A 16,604-nucleotide genomic window follows, 5' to 3' on the forward strand; every position below is an offset into this window, starting at 1 on the left:
GTTTTGTTCGGTTTGTTCGGCAATTAGTGAGACCCCTATATTTAGCAAATATAGCATGTGACACTTTACCACAACTGAAAACAAATGACACAGTACCCCAAACAATATTTTTCAACCTTCACTACAATACCAGGAGTCTCCCACAGCTATTTCACACTAAAAATCATGTCTGGTGAAATTTCCCTTGTGTAACATTAATATCACATAATAAAACAAAACAACTTGGCATAAACTAGAACTACTTTAACAAACAATGCATCAATCATAAGCATAACAACTACGGTACAAAGTGCTGCGCATCTCCTCAGTGAATATATGCTCATTAGTGCTGCACCAATGTTACTAAATCAAATGTGGCTTGCAAATTTTTTTTTTTTTTAATTCAACTGTGAATTCCCAGGTACCTATAGCCCAAATCATTCTATATCAGCTACATAAGAAAAGACAGAAAAAAATATATATGTGTGTATATATATATATATATACATATGTGTATATATATATATATATATATATATGTATATATATATATATATATATATAGTAAAACCACCAAGGAAAATAATAAAATGATGACCAAGTGGCTTTCATCTATTTAGGCATCTTCATGTTACATACATTGATAATGCAAACATGTTTGCATTAATGTGTATACCATGACGCTGTCTAACTAGATGAAAGCGCTCAGTTATCATTTTATAATTTTCCTTGGTGGTTTTTCCACATATCTAGAATCACGAGTTCATGTGATTTCTCATGTGTACATATATACACACAAACACACACATGTGCTTACATAGCTACTTATGTGCTAACTTTGAAGACTCATGATACGCAATGGTTTGGAGATAATCATTGAATCTTGACAAAATATTTAAATAAATAAAAAAAGCCAATTTGGCTAAAAAAGAAATGCAACTCTAAAAAAAGTCGTAAAATAAAAAATAAAGCATACATGCCCACCTTCTCTGGTGGGAACGCACACTCTTCTGTCAGACGGACTAAGCGGGTCCATACCTAAGCAGAGCAGAGTCAAGACAGATTGTGCAACTGGAACACCAAATCCAAACCTCAATCCCAAACCTAAACAAATCTTCGAAACTTTACATAAATTCACATTTTTTCTATGCACTGGTATAACACGCAAGTCTGTCTCAAAGATCATTTGAACTTGGTTACTCTGTTGCTACAGCAATGCCTGCCCCTCGCAAGTTTCATCTTGACTAGAGCCTTGTTGTGGCCGAGGGTGACATGTCGGGGAGCCCAGGAGTCCCAGATCAGCAGTTCAAGGCCTCCAGATGGTCTGTAAATGTCAACCAGGTCAACAAGGCAATACAACCTTAAAGGCCTCAACACTAACAATGGCTCTCGCACAGCAGGTAATGGAAAGAGATGTATCCTTTACCATTACTAACTATCACCCACCACGCACGTGATCCACATGCTTGCAACAGAGCGAGACTTCCTCTTGCTTACCTTGCGTTTCCCACGATATGCACCCCTAACACAGCACATTTGAAGACAAACAAGTATAGATGCCTAGTGTCACCAGACTAACGTATCATAAATCCTTTTATCATAACTGCCCTAGTGTATTACGCATAAACTAACATAGATATAATATACCTAACAATCTCCACCAATTATACAACTAACCCTTATATATCTAAACCGTCCCCAATCCATAGATTAACGAGACTAACGCCTTTGCTTACAGCAACCCTTCTAACCCTATATATTCTATGACATCCATGTAATGTTGGCAGAGCTGGAGTAGGTGAAGAACCTACTGCCAGAGGCTGGGTAGGTCACGAACCTACCGGCCGGAGGTCAGAGCTATCGTGCCCTAGGTCAAGGCCTGGCACTTATTGTATTTAGCCCAAAGGGCCATTCCATTTGTAGTGTAACCACTGAATCTCTTGTTGTTTAATAAATAGAAAACTCCCGCTTTGGAGTCTATCTCGCCACATTAAGACTTCCCTACGTAACCATATTTAACGGTTACTCAACCATACCATAACGGTATACACTGGTGTCCAGCGGTACTCTCACCCACACCATATTTAACGGTTACTCAACCATACCATAACGGTATACACTGGTGTCCAGCGGTGCTCTCACCCACACCATATTTAACGGTTACTCAACCGTACCACACTGGTATACACTGGTATACACTGGTGGCTCGCGGTGGCCACAACCACGTATATAACGTATACACTGGTGGCGAGCGGTGCTCCCATGTCCTGAATAGAAGCGCCGTCATCAGCCATACTACACAAGGTTACACAACCAATCCAACTGGCGAGCGGTACTCTATTCCAACCTCCGAAGATACAAGCCTACCTTATACCAAGAAACACTGGTTTCACACATGCCTACCACAGAAGGCCGAATACATTCTTCAGTCATTCAAGCCACGCCTACCATTCAGAACATTCAGAAGGAGCAACGAAGAAGAAACCGTCTATCTTCGACTTCTCATATCTTCCTTCAAGCCACTTGATTCTATTCAGATCAGCCGCGCCTGCAGCTCAGACGACCGAGATCGTCTACTTCTCATCAACCGCATCAGAAAGCTAGCTCATCACTTCGTCAAGCAAGCAACACGTCTACCCACAGGCGCACAACCAACCACTCCCTTCGAGACGACAGTCAGAATTCTAAGATCGCAGCCTTGCATCAATCTTAGAATCGGTGGTGAAATCGAACACATTCGATTTTGAACCACCTGGTGGCAGTACGCTACCATAGTCTCTGTAGACAGATATCTACAGCGACATAGAAGAACCGGTCAACTCTACACCGCACCTCATCAAGACTCCAAACCAAGAGATAGAACTTCAATCAAAACCACAACGCGAAATCTGCAAGCTCAGCACCTCGGTAAGCATATCTAACCTCTATCCCTTCAAGCAGTGAACCCAAGCTAATCACCTGTAGAGATCCAGCGCACCAACTCCTAGATCGACACGACGTCACGACTTCAGTCAACATACCGATGGACCCAGGCCGACGAGACACATCCGAGAGACAATCTCGTCCGCCACAAAAAAACTACCGTCACCAATCTCCGTGAGTATAAACCATAGACTCCCACTAATTCTCCCCTTTTTTTTTTATATATAATTCAGAAGCCGGACGAGAAACCACCTCCACCCCCCCCCCTCCATGTCCACCCAGACCAGAAGCTTCGCTATGACCGGCCAGACCAGAGGCTTGCATCGGGTCAGCATTCTCACTTACCCACCCCAACCACACACCGCCACCCTTGGGTCACCGAGAATTGCTGACACTGCGATGTTCAGCGTCAGCTGGACGTCAACAACTTAACCCACGACAGTGTCACATTCACCAACAGAGCAGAACAGTGCTTCCAGAATTCAGTGCAGACCTGCGTTAAGTACCCCAAATTTATTATTTAATTTTATTCTTGTACATCATACACCCATAGATGTATATGCATAACACACGTATCACAAAAAATGTAATAATCATTTTAATTACAATTTTTTAAATGTAAATTAGCTCACGTAGAACTATCTATTAGTTACAATTATAGAAATTCAAAGACCACGATAAACAAAACCTAATAATCAAAACATCCACTATGTAATTTTAACTTACAAATAATTTTTCAATTTTAACGTAGAATTAGAATATCAAAATGTCACCGCGAAGAAATCTCCCAGGCAGTCACCCGAAACATAGTAAATTAAGATAAATCAATATACAACGATAATTCCCAAGATGAACATAACTAACACTTAAAAATTATTCCCCCTTCGGACGCAGGACGTCATGCGATTCGATAGGTTAGGTCCTCACGATCATTTACTTATAAAAACTTTTTAAATATCTATACAATACTTCTCTACTTCCTTCCGACCGTGAAGCCCCGAAATAACACACTCAAAACCCCACCCACTCAAACAAGATGAATAAGCAATTCATACCATACATACATTAGAATAAATAAAAATATATTAATAGATAAATAAAATAAAATAAATTAACTGCCTTAAATAAATATAAATGTAAATTTTAGCCAATAACCATTCTCATAAATAACAAACTTGTATAAGTTTATATGTCTATAAAATGTTATATATAATATGTATTTTTAGCTCTACACAAACTAACATATTAATTAAAAACACACTAACCACTTAGGATGTCATGTCTTCAGTAAGCTATGACTGTAGTGAAATAGTACATTCCAAATAATATCTCATAGAAAAGAGATTATAAAAAAAAAAATTCTCATTGAACAGAGAAACAAGTGTATGGTGAACAGTGAAATTTGTCCTCATTGAAAAGAGAATATACTAGTGTAAATTTTTTTGTACATAGCTTACTGAAAACACACACAAAAAGATATGATATTATACGTAAAAATCCCCCCTTTTTACTCATTCAAACATATTTTGTTGATCAATATCACCCACTAGCAAACTTACAAATTATCATATCTATATTATATTCAATTATGTATGCCATCCCCACTGTCACGACCTCAACCCAAGGTACGAGGACGTACCTCAAAAAGGTCAGGGAGGCAATGTATCCTTTACCATTACTATCACCCACCACGCACGTGATCCACATGCTTGCAACAGAGCGAGACTTCCTCTTGATTACCTTGCGTTTCCCACGATATGCACCCCTAACACAGCACATTTGAAGACAAACAAGTATAGATGCCTAGTGTCACCAGACTAACGTATCATAAATCCTTTTATCATAACTGCCCTAGTGTATTACGCATAAACTAACATAGATATAATATACCTAACAATCTCCACCAATTATACAACTAACCCTTATATATCTAAACCGTCCCCAATCCATAGATTAACGAGACTAACGCCTTTGCTTACAGCAACCCTTCTAACCCTATATATTCTATGACATCCATGTAATGTTGGCAGAGCTGGAGTAGGTGAAGAACCTACTGCCAGAGGCTGGGTAGGTCACGAACCTACCGGCCGGAGGTCAGAGCTATCGTGCCCTAGGTCAAGGCCTGGCACTTATTGTATTTAGCCCAAAGGGCCATTCCATTTGTAGTGTAACCACTGAATCTCTTGTTGTTTAATAAATAGAAAACTCCCGCTTTGGAGTCTATCTCGCCACATTAAGACTTCCCTACGTAACCATATTTAACGGTTACTCAACCATACCATAACGGTATACACTGGTGTCCAGCGGTACTCTCACCCACACCATATTTAACGGTTACTCAACCATACCATAACGGTATACACTGGTGTCCAGCGGTGCTCTCACCCACACCATATTTAACGGTTACTCAACCGTACCACACTGGTATACACTGGTATACACTGGTGGCTCGCGGTGGCCACAACCACGTATATAACGTATACAAGAGAGAGAGAGAGAAAAAAAAGATTGAATGGGTATTAGTTTCTGATCATATAAGATTTCTGTGACTCTGATCCATATGGATGTCAATCACATCCCTAAATTACCGACTCAACGACACATGGGGAATAGAATTTAAAAGTCGAGATTACTCTTCAATTATAAACGAATGCCAAATAACTGGTTCATAGGGTTGTCAAAATTATTGAAATATTAACATTCCAAAATGAAAAGGAATTAATATATATTCCCGAATTTCAGGTCACACAGGTGAAAAGAATTGAATTACGTTTGTTCCACGTCCGAAAAAGCTCGAGATCCATACTCGCTAAATGACCAGAATAACCAAATGCGACCCAGAATAAAACATGCAAGAACATAACTGTAGCAACCATGATAACAAATAGACATGGTTTTCAAAGTGCGCACATTCAACAAGTACTTTTTGTTTAGAATATAATGACCAACTTTTAAGACCTCATAATATAGCACCAGCAAACTTACCTACTAAAGCAGAGCTTCAAAGCATAACCTGGCAGAATACCTTAAACTCTGTCCTACAATACATACATCTTCTGGTGTTTCTAGCAGGTCTTTAAATATCATAAAATAATTCATGACAAGCAAAATAAAAAATTATTAATAATAAATTAATCACTAAATACAATTAAGTGAGCAACTAAAATATAAGCAACCAACTTAAGAGGATAGACTAAAAATAAATTTGGGTGAAAATTAAGGCAGAGATGTACAGGGACGAGAAAATCATACAAGGGAGCAGAGACGTGGAATCTGATTGAGGAGGAGGAGGAGAGGAAGCCTGACGTGTTCAAGATGGAGTACAATCCGCGTAATGAAAATGGATAACGTCAGCAATATTTGACTCTTCGTGGCATCTTAACTTCAACTCTGGAGAAACGAAGAGTGCGGGGGATCTGATAGAGGTATTCAAACGGGTCAATGGTTTGAACAAGGGCGACACAGGTAAGGTCATCATATTACAACAACAGGGCAGATCTGGTAGTAATGGGTGCAAGTTGGACAAATTTGGGTTTAAGAAGGAAATAGGCAAGAACAGTTCACCAACTGCGTGGTTAACGAATGGAATGGACTGTGTAACAACGTAGGTAGCAAGCGCTCAAACTATTCATTGTTTTAAGAGGAAATTTTTGTTCAATTCCACACTACAAAATTCACTGTAAGGGGCACCTTCCTAGTCTCCCAATAGGGGGGGGTTGTGACGTTAAACCATATCATCATTATCATCATCAAGAGGAAATTCAATAACTTTATGGATGGGATGACAGATGGTAAAGGACATGGAACTGCCTAGTGTAGGCTCTATGGTCTCTTGCAGTCTCCCCCATTCTTATGTTGTGTGGAGGTGAGGCAGATAACAGGTGGAAAGAAATCAGACAGGTTGTTCCATCAAAAGTGAAGGGATGCAAGAGGAGTGCCTGTTGAGCAAAGAAGAGAGAGTGCAAAAGTTCCGAGTGGATGAGGAAGTAACGCAGCCTGAGGGAACATTCTTCATCTTCTCCGTAAACCTCTCTAATAAATGGACGGAGGGGGAGAGAGTTCACAGTTTATCTGCCATGCTTGGGGGGGGGGACCAGTTTGGTCACTGCTGCCCTTTGTATTCTCTCGATCTTGCTTATGTACTTCACTCTGTGCGGGGACCATACCATCGATGCATATTCCAATCTTGGATGCATCAGGGTTTCGATGAGTTTTTCATCATTTCTGTCTTAACACATAGCCGCTGACATAAGCAGTGTGGTGTGGGTAGCAGAAAAAAAATATTTGAGTTTCTTGGGATCTTTTTTTTTTTTCTTTTTTACACTGCCAAAGTTGCACTTGTTTTTATATACTCAATATTAATATCTGGGCAACTTTGGCAGTGGGGAAAAAAAAACTTTCATCCATTTTAGTTTGCCTCTTAGTCACCCTTCCTTCACTTGGACACACATTGAACAATCTCACCAGTCACTCCACTATTACTATCCCACCCTCTGGCAAACACTATAGACAGCACCCACCCAGTACAGGTGCCTTAGAGCTTTCATTCTCTTCCACTGTCATTTACGGTACCTCCTCCTTAAGAACAGCTTTCTCCTTTCCTATCCCAGTCAGTCTCTATCATCATCTCCCATGGCTACTATCAAAGACCTCCTGGCTCCCTCTATCCTCCTCTACAATTAGCAACTCCTTGAAATAATCTGCCCATCTCCACCTCACAGCTTTCTCTTCCATTAACAAGTACCATTTACAGTACAAGCTCAATATAACAAACTAATTCAACTAAAGTCCAATTAGAAAAGTTTACAGAATGTATGAATGATTATTATTTATTTTATATTATTTGCTTATTTATTTTGTTATCATTTGTCCGTTTGTTTATTATTATTTGCTTTGTAGGTATGTATCTATGAAACAAGATTTTTTTCCCTCAAACTACTGAGTTTACTATTCAAGGCTTTCCACAATTGGGGGAGATTAATATAGCGAGCTTATGCTGAAATACCTTTACCCTTTCCTCTCTCTCTTCAACTTGCCTCTTTGCACTCTTTACTTCATGCATACGTACAAGGGAGGTAGTCAAAAGGTGTTCTCCTTTGCTTCATGCACTCTGAATAAAAAATAAATATCATTTCACTTATGGTGTCCAAACAAACTTCTGATCTCGGGGAAATCCGCAGCACAATGCGACAAGCTGCTACTAAACTAAGACCTTCCGAAAAATTCTTCAAAACTTCTCTCCTGGTCTCCCATCTCCTGACACATACACATGTAGATGCAACTAAAAAAAAAAAGAAAAAGAAAAACTGCTGATTCTTTTTAATAAAAAGACTGCTGTTTTTTTTATAAAAAGACCTTTTTTTATATAAAAAACATGTTTCTAATATAGAAAACATGGATATTTTCGTGTTTTTTTTCAGGCCCATAGACCATGATTAATATGTGCATACCTTATTATATATCCTATTTTATGTGTATGTTTAACCATTCATGACAAGGAAATTTGGAGTGTTTAATCTTTGAAGATTATACTAAGAGCAAATTTTGTAAGGTAGCCATATTGTTGCAGCATCTGAGTCTTGGCTAAAAAGGTCAATTACTTGTTTATTTTTATACTGTGTCTGATGTCTCTTTGGATAAGGTAGATACGCATATGTGGAGGGATGAATCAAGTACTTACACCTGTTTTCATATACTTGAACAAATTTGGATGTGTAAAAGATACATACATACACATACCAAGGCTTTTCCCCCCTTACAAGGGAGGTAGCCAAAAAGGAAAAGGCATAAAATCATTCCCACCCATTCCATCCCTGAATACACTCCACACCCCTCCACCCTCCCTCTCATCTTAGCACCTCCTGGATAATGGGTCATCCCTGCACCTTGTCCACTGCCCTGGGTCAGAAGCAGTGTCGCAAGACACAGCAAAAAAAAATAATAATAATAATAATAAATAAATAAATAAAAAATAAAAATAAATAAATAAATAAAAAGTGAAAAAAGTAAAAAATAAATAAATAAACTTGCGATTAAAAAAACACTTTTTTATGCATCACTGTACATAAAGCGAAACTAGTAACCCCCCCCCCCTTCCACTGCTCCTCTCCCCCCGCACCCCACCTGGGCTGGTCGCCGCGCTGCCTGGCGAACCATAGGAAGCTGCAGGTACAGGATTGTACTGTGGCACTGAATTGGGTCTTTGCTGCTGCTATTGCTGCTGCTGCGGTGGTGGCGGTTGACCCACTACCCCTCCAGCTGGCTGGCCTCCCCCGCCTCCTAATCCGACATTGGCAGAGTCGTCGGTAGCAGAGGATGGGGGCAGGGGAGGGGAGGGGAGGGGGCTGTGTGGACCCTAACGGGGCCACCGTGTCATTCAGCACCACGCTCTGCAAGTCGCCTTCACTCAGGTCTCCGTCCAGGGCACCAATGCCGTGCCCAGCTGCCATCTGTCGAGAGGAGATTTATACAAATCTGAATCAGTTATATATAAAAAAAAAAAATCTACAAATGTCATGAAGCATCAGGATGAAGCTGGCAACTTTATGGGCCCTACTTATGTATATATACATACACGAAAGACTTTTCCCCCCTTACAAAAAAACAACAACAAAAAAAACAACAACAACAGAAAACAGAAAACAACAACAGAAAACACTCCCATCCCATCCCTCATATACTCCACTTCCCTCCCTCTGTCTTGGTTCCTCCTGGAGAAATAAATTGACGCAGCCTGAAGGGATTTCTCCACATCTCTTTTTCTGCATGAGGGGACAGAGAGGGAGGGGGGTTGCCAATTTTATGAAGTGCCGTTGCTGTGGATGTGCTGTGTCTTGTGACATTGCTTCTGACCCAGGGCAGTGGGCGAGATGTAGGGATGATCCGTCATCCATGAGGTGCCAAGATAAGAGGGAGGGAAGAGGGTGGCGGGGAGTGGAGTATGTAGGGATGGAGTGGGTGGGAGTGGATTTTATGCCTTTGTTTTTTTGTTTACCTCCCTTGTAAAGGGGAAAAACCCTTTGTATATGAGTGTATAAGAAGCAATCAGAAAATGTCTCTGTATTATTTTTAATTTATTTTTTGCATCTGGAAGAGGTGTGCAAATACATTATATATATATATATATATATATATGTATGTATATATAGCAAATGCTGCACCCTTGTTTCAAAAGGGTGACAAATCCAATCCTGGTAATTATCAGCCAATTAGACTTTTGTGCAAACTAATCGAGTTTAACCTGAGGAATGGCAGTCGCAAGAGGTGGACGCTTGCTTGGCGCACCCCTCTACCGCTGTCATGTCGCTGCTATCCCTGATGGGTGTCCGCGAGTGCTAGTAGCATATAAGTGCAACAAGTCGAAGGGGAAGGAACAGGAATGGATTGGTTGCCCTAAATGTCCTACAAGGAAAATAAGATGGGCTCATTTGAAGTGTGTAGGTTTGAAAGGTGTCAATCCTGACAATGTTACAAGTATAAACTAGGCATGTGACGCATGTTTTGAAAGTATTGTCCCAGGCAATCTAATTATGAATAAGTTGGATGAAATGAAGGCACAGTTGTCAAATAGCTCACAATTGTTGAAAGGTGATATGGAAACTGTGATCAAGTCTGAAATTGAGACAGTAGTTGAAGACATGAAGAAAGAGGTAGTTACCGTGGTAGATGATGCAAAGAAGGAGGTTAAAGAAGTGAAGAAAGATGTGGAGGAGAATGTTGTTGTGGGTATAAAGAGAGAGGTGGCAGGAGTGAGAGAATGACAGCCTGGTTGCTGAACAGTCGACCGCCCATGCAGCCGGCTCGGCTTACCTCCAAACTACCGTAGGCATGACTTCAGCACCATTATGGAGCCAAGTGTTATCAAGGAATGAGATAAGGAGACAAAAAAACTTGCTTGTGGTTAGTGCAAAAGAAAATGGGGAAAAAATCCAGCGAAATGAAAAAAGATGTGGTTGGCGCACTTAATGGTGTGCACATTATCTACTTGATAAACATGCGGCTAATAACACAGTGAGATTTACTGTTCGAGATAGGTATCACCCAATGGTTTACTACTATTGCCAAAGGTTCAACCATAAGATTGATAAATGTCAGGCTAAGAATGATAATGATGATGATCCCGTTTGCTTTAAATGTGCGGGTAATCATGCATCCAAAGACTGTACAGCTACCATTGAGAAATGTATTAACTGTGTCAGATACAAGAAAACTGAAATATCTCAGTGCTAATGACCATTAACTGCCCTGTCTACCAATCTGAAATAAGTAGGATATGTAATTTAACAGATGATGGCTGTTGTTAGACTGAATAGTAGTGTTAAGTGTGGATTGTGAAACATACAATCAGTTGGCAACAAAACATTTGAAATATATAACTTATTGAAGGATAATGATCTTGATATATTAGCGCTAACTGAAACTTGGTTAAGTGTTGGTGAAAATGTGAAAATAAAAGAAACGACTCCTGACTCTTATAACTTTGTTCATGTTTCTAGGGATATAAGAAGAGGTGGAGGAGGAGTTGGTCTATTTTTAAGAAATACCTTTGAATAAAAAATTGTTGTTAAATAAATTGAAACACAATATACATATGAAGGCATGTACATGACGTGTGAGACAGGAGCAGAAAAGTGTTCTTTTGTGGTTGTATATAGACCACCGCAGACCAATGTTAACCTATTTATTGATTTACGCCAGTTTTTAGAGACAGTTAATATGATCAGTACAGAAATTGTTAATTGTGGAGACTTCAATATCTGGGTTGATGACAACATTGCATCAACAGTCACGTTTTTGGAGATAATGTCTTCCTTGAATTTAACTAATAAGTGGACATACTCTAGACTTTGTTTTCTGTGCTTTGGATAGAGACTTGGTTATGGAGATGGAGGTTGGTGAAGTTTGTGATGTGTCGCCTGTTGATAAACTTGTGCAATTTAAGCTTCCATTCAGTAGAGACTTAAAACGAAAGAAGAAAATAATGTTCACTAAGAAAAAACTAGAAAGTTGCGTCCATGAAAAGTTATATACAAATTGTGCAATTTGTTTGACAAACATATTTTAATAGCACCATAAAACAATTATACAACTCTCAATGCCCTAGAGTTGTAAAGGAAATGACCATCAAAGATGATTCAACGGGGTTTAATGGGCTTAATACTATTAACAAGAAAAAAAGAAAAGGAAAGAAAATGGTGCAGAGATCAGACAAATGAAACTAGACTAGCCTACATTGAAGCAAAACAGGATGAAAAAAAGTTATTGTTCGACGAAAACATGAATAATGTAGAGGTAAAACCAGTGAAGCCGGATCCGATATTAGATTGCTCTATAATATATTAAGCAGTTGAACTGGCAACAATAAACAGAAAAAGATGCCGGAGGGATATTCTGATTGTGTAGTGGCCCAAATGTTTCTTTACTTCTTTGAAGAGATAATTGAGAATGCAATAAGAGGTTTTTCTACCAATGACTACAGAATACCTATAATAATTATACCAGACGATCAAGAGAGATTAGAATGTTTTCAGCAAAAAGACATACCAAAGATTAAATCTATCATACTTAGAGCAAATCCAACGTTCTGTGATAACGATCCGATTCCCTTCAGGAAAATTTTCACCGGTGGGAATCTTGATAAACTGGCATGGGGGGTAGTGACCGAGTTGGTGAATACTAGTATTGCCACTAGGGTTTTTCCTGATGCCACAGTGAAGCCAATAGTTAAAGCCAATAAAGATCCACAATCTTTGACTTCATATAGACCTGTATCTCACCTAACATTTTTATCAAAAGTGTTTGAGAAAGTAATCCTTGAACAGTTAATGGAACACTTGTTGGCCATCAATATTTTTCCTGACAATCAGTCAGCATATAGAAGACTACACTCAACTAAAAACAACCTTATGTGCCGTGGTGAATAATATGTTGGTAAACATGGACGAAGGTAAATGTAGCATTTTAATTTTGTTAGATCTAAGTGCAGCTTCCGACACTGTTGAACATAATCTATGAATACAAGATTGTCATAACATTGGAATAGTTAATGAAGCTTTGGAATACCTGGAGAGTTATCTTAAAAACAGAACTTATCGAGTGCAATTTGGTGGTACCTTTTCGGAAATAAGAACGCTACATAGAGGGGGTACCTCAAGGTAGTGTATTAGGTCCAATTCTTTTTTGTATTTACACAATCGGCCTTGCACAGATACTAAGAAATCATGAAAATGACTTTAGGCTTTATGCTGATGACACACAGTTTTATCTAACATTAACAAACATTGTCCAAACTGAAATTAAATTGAATGAAATAATAAGTGAAGTGAAAAGTTGGATGAACTCAAAGAAATTGAAACTTAATTAGGACAAGAATGAGTGTATGGTAATCGGAAAACATAATGATCTAGTTTGCTATGACCTTACAAGTTTCAAAGCTCTTGACACATACATGCCACTTAACAACAAAGTGAAAGACTTGGGGATTATTATAACTGATAAAAACTTAGATTTCTGTGAGAAAGTAAATAGCATAGTGAAAGTTGCAAACTACCATTTGAAAAACTTATCCTTTGTTAGAAAATACCTTGACATAGATTTGATGAAAAAAACAATTCACAATCATGTTATCAGTAGGTTAGACTACTGCAATTTTTCTTATTACGGCCTGCCAAACTACCTGCTGAAGAAACTGCATATGATAATGAAAAGAGCTGCACGTTTGATAAAAAATATTCCTCATTGAGAAAGAATTACTCCCACATTAATTGAATTACACTGGCTCCCAATAAAAGCTAGAATAGAATACAAAATATGTGTACTCACAGTAAAAAAAAAAAAAAAAAAAAAGTACACCAATGTACTTAAATGAGCTAGAAGATTACTACACAATGTCTCAAGTTATTCTGCGACATAACACTGAACACTGTCGGCTTAATGAACCAAGATATTATCAAGAAATCGGATATAGAGCCTTTCAAAACTGTGCCCCTCGACTGTTTAACAAGCTATCAACCTGTGTCAAGCAGTGTGATAATATCAGTGTTTTCAAAAAAAGATTGAAAACACACCTCTTTGCTGAGTGAATGCTACGATTTGCAGACAAAAACCATCGAGAACAACTACAAATGTTGAGTTGACATGATCAGTGGTGTGGCCTATGGAGTCCCTTCTCTTACTTAGGGAGATTTAGGCCAGAAGAAGGCTACGTACATACAGGTAACAGGTACATGCAGTCACATACTAGCATCATGGCGACAACAAAAAATATTTCTTTATTCAGATTTTACTAATCCAATCTATTTCTACTTACTTCTCTGGGTCACCATACATAATGGTCTGGTTTGCATAAATGGCAATGCCAACCAGCTGTGTTCCCAGTACAAGCCAAACACCGCCCAGTGAGGCTGTCACACGTAGGAGTGCCCGTCTCACCCCGAACAAGGTTTTCATTGCACTGACAAGCAGTGTTGCCACTCTGGAAAATTAAAAAAAAACTAGACAGCTTGCCAACAACTACTATATTGAAAAAAAAAAAAAAAATAGATTTGAATTATTATTATATTACACAACATACATATGAAAACATTTTGAAGTTAGAAAACTGTATACATCAAACTAATTAGCACTGCCTGTAATGGTGCAATCAATGTAGGTAGACTTGCAGTGGATCACCATGTATGCTGCTTCAGTACCATCATGATGATGATCATAAGAAGTTTTCCATTTCTTCGGTGACATGGCTAGGTTGCTTAAGTATCTATATAAACCACAAAAAAGAATCAGTATCACAGAATCTATAAAGTATAACTACAATACTGAAGAGAACATTTCACATATAATTTTCTAATCTCGTGTACAAAATCTCAACATTGAATGTAAACTTTCAAGATTGCAGACCAACTAAAAATTAAACTCGAATCACCAATTTGAAGCATATACACTGCTTGCAATGGAGAAATATTGATATATTGGTATCTTCGCAATAACACATATATTTCTATCACGTTAAAGGCATTGTGCAATCCAAGTATCAACTGTTGCAACGAAAATAAGCACAAGAAAACTAACCTAAACCAAATCCGTAAACACAACGTCAGTCCCGCTCGGCTTATTATTAAAAATGGCTGTCAATTTAAGTAGAATCATATACTCAATTTATTATCATTTATTATTATCATTTCAATTTATTATAGATTTTGCAATAATTTAACTAAATACCACTCTAATACACCCAAACGCGTGTAACCGCAAACTATATTTATGGTCACTGTAATTGTGCTAAATTCAAAGCTTCATCGCAATAACTTTGGTCAACACTGTTCACCAAAGAAGGAATTTTTTTTATAGCCAAGTAAATTGGGAAAAGAAACCAAAACAAAGTAAATATGCATAAAAAGACCAAATGAAAAAGTCTTGTCTCTTTCAAAAATGTATAAAAAACAAACAAATTACTGCCCAAAGCTAATTCAGAATAAGCCAAGAAAAAAGCCAAAATGCTAAATATATTTTCGCACGCCAAACGGCTTTAAAATAAGCCAGAATGGCAAAATCTGGCGTCAAAAAAAACAATCTGGCACCACTGCAAGGAGCCCCACCTGGGCTGGTCGGGTCGGTAAAATATCCATCAGCACATCTGTGAGCATTAAATAAAAGCATTAATAATTATTTCGTTGTTAAGGGATGGCGTGGGATGGATTTTAATGATAACGAAAATATAGAATGTAAAGGATTTGGAATTCCAGGTGGTTTCGTATTGTCGACATTATTGTATGAATTTACAAATTCGTCTGTTTAATATATATAAACTCGGTGAATAGCGTTAAGTTTCTCTGGCATAAGATATATTATAATTTTCTGATGATACATGCATAATATGGGGGTAAATTTTAATGACAACATATATACAGAACGCAAAGGATTTTGGATTGCAGGCGGTTTTGTATTGTCGACATTATGGCATAAAATTATTAATTAACTCCTCTGTTCAATATAAATCCGGTGAATAGCGTTGAGCATTTCTAGTGTAAAATGAATCATACATTTCTACTAATACCTTTTTGGTGTGGGGTGAATCTGAACGAAAAGAAATACAGAACGCAAAGGCTTAGAAATTTCAGGCGGTTGCGTGTTGTCGACATTATGGCATAAATCTGTCAAATCGTTTGTTCAATATAAAGTGGGTGAATAGCGTTAACTATCTCTATTATGAAATAAACTATATTTTTCTGCTAATACTGATGACCTGGAACTATCGAGTCACTTTTTTTTAATAATATATTCACAAGTCTTACCCGAGATATTTCTCGAATCTGTTAAAACAAACTGTCGCCCAAGAATTTTGAAAAGCTCTCCTTATAGATTCATTCGTTCATCGCCGAGCACCCGTCCACAGCAGGAAAAGCTGCTTGCATGGTCACAGAATTTGCCATAAAGCAAAACTTCTATGGAAGGACCTATTCCAAGCTGTGCAGAATGCTTATCGAAAACTTGGAGAAGACAACTGCAGAAGCATTCAGAGCCAGCATCATCCATCAGTGCCAAACAAGGTTCGAAACCCACGCGGAGGCCATTCCCGGTACAATCGAAAGCCAAAAGGGAAGTGAAAAACACTTGTCTGCAGAAGAAAGGGCAAACCAAGAGCACAAAACGCTAATCAAGCGAAAGGATTACGTCGCTCTGTGCACGTTTGTAGCAAACCTATCGCT

General features: G+C 38.4%; 1 protein-coding gene across 1 annotated transcript in view; it reads right to left on the reverse strand.

Annotated features, from left to right (window-relative positions):
• LOC143032764 (trehalose synthase/amylase TreS-like) overlaps window positions 1–14,361 on the reverse strand; it is a 49,658-nt gene extending 35,297 nt beyond the window's left edge. Inside the window, exons 1-2 of the mRNA XM_076197755.1 lie at window positions 14,210–14,361; window positions 9,025–9,350 (exon numbers count right to left, since the gene is read on the reverse strand). Coding sequence (XP_076053870.1) covers window positions 9,025–9,057 — 33 coding nt within the window. The 5' untranslated portion in view covers window positions 9,058–9,350; window positions 14,210–14,361. The remainder of the gene's footprint in view (window positions 1–9,024; window positions 9,351–14,209) is intronic.
• Window positions 14,362–16,604: the final 2,243 nt, after the last annotated feature.

This window comes from Oratosquilla oratoria, chromosome 14 (assembly GCF_046742065.1).
Source record: "Oratosquilla oratoria isolate Oo_2021 chromosome 14, ASM4674206v1, whole genome shotgun sequence".
Taxonomy (NCBI): domain Eukaryota; kingdom Metazoa; phylum Arthropoda; class Malacostraca; order Stomatopoda; family Squillidae; genus Oratosquilla; species Oratosquilla oratoria.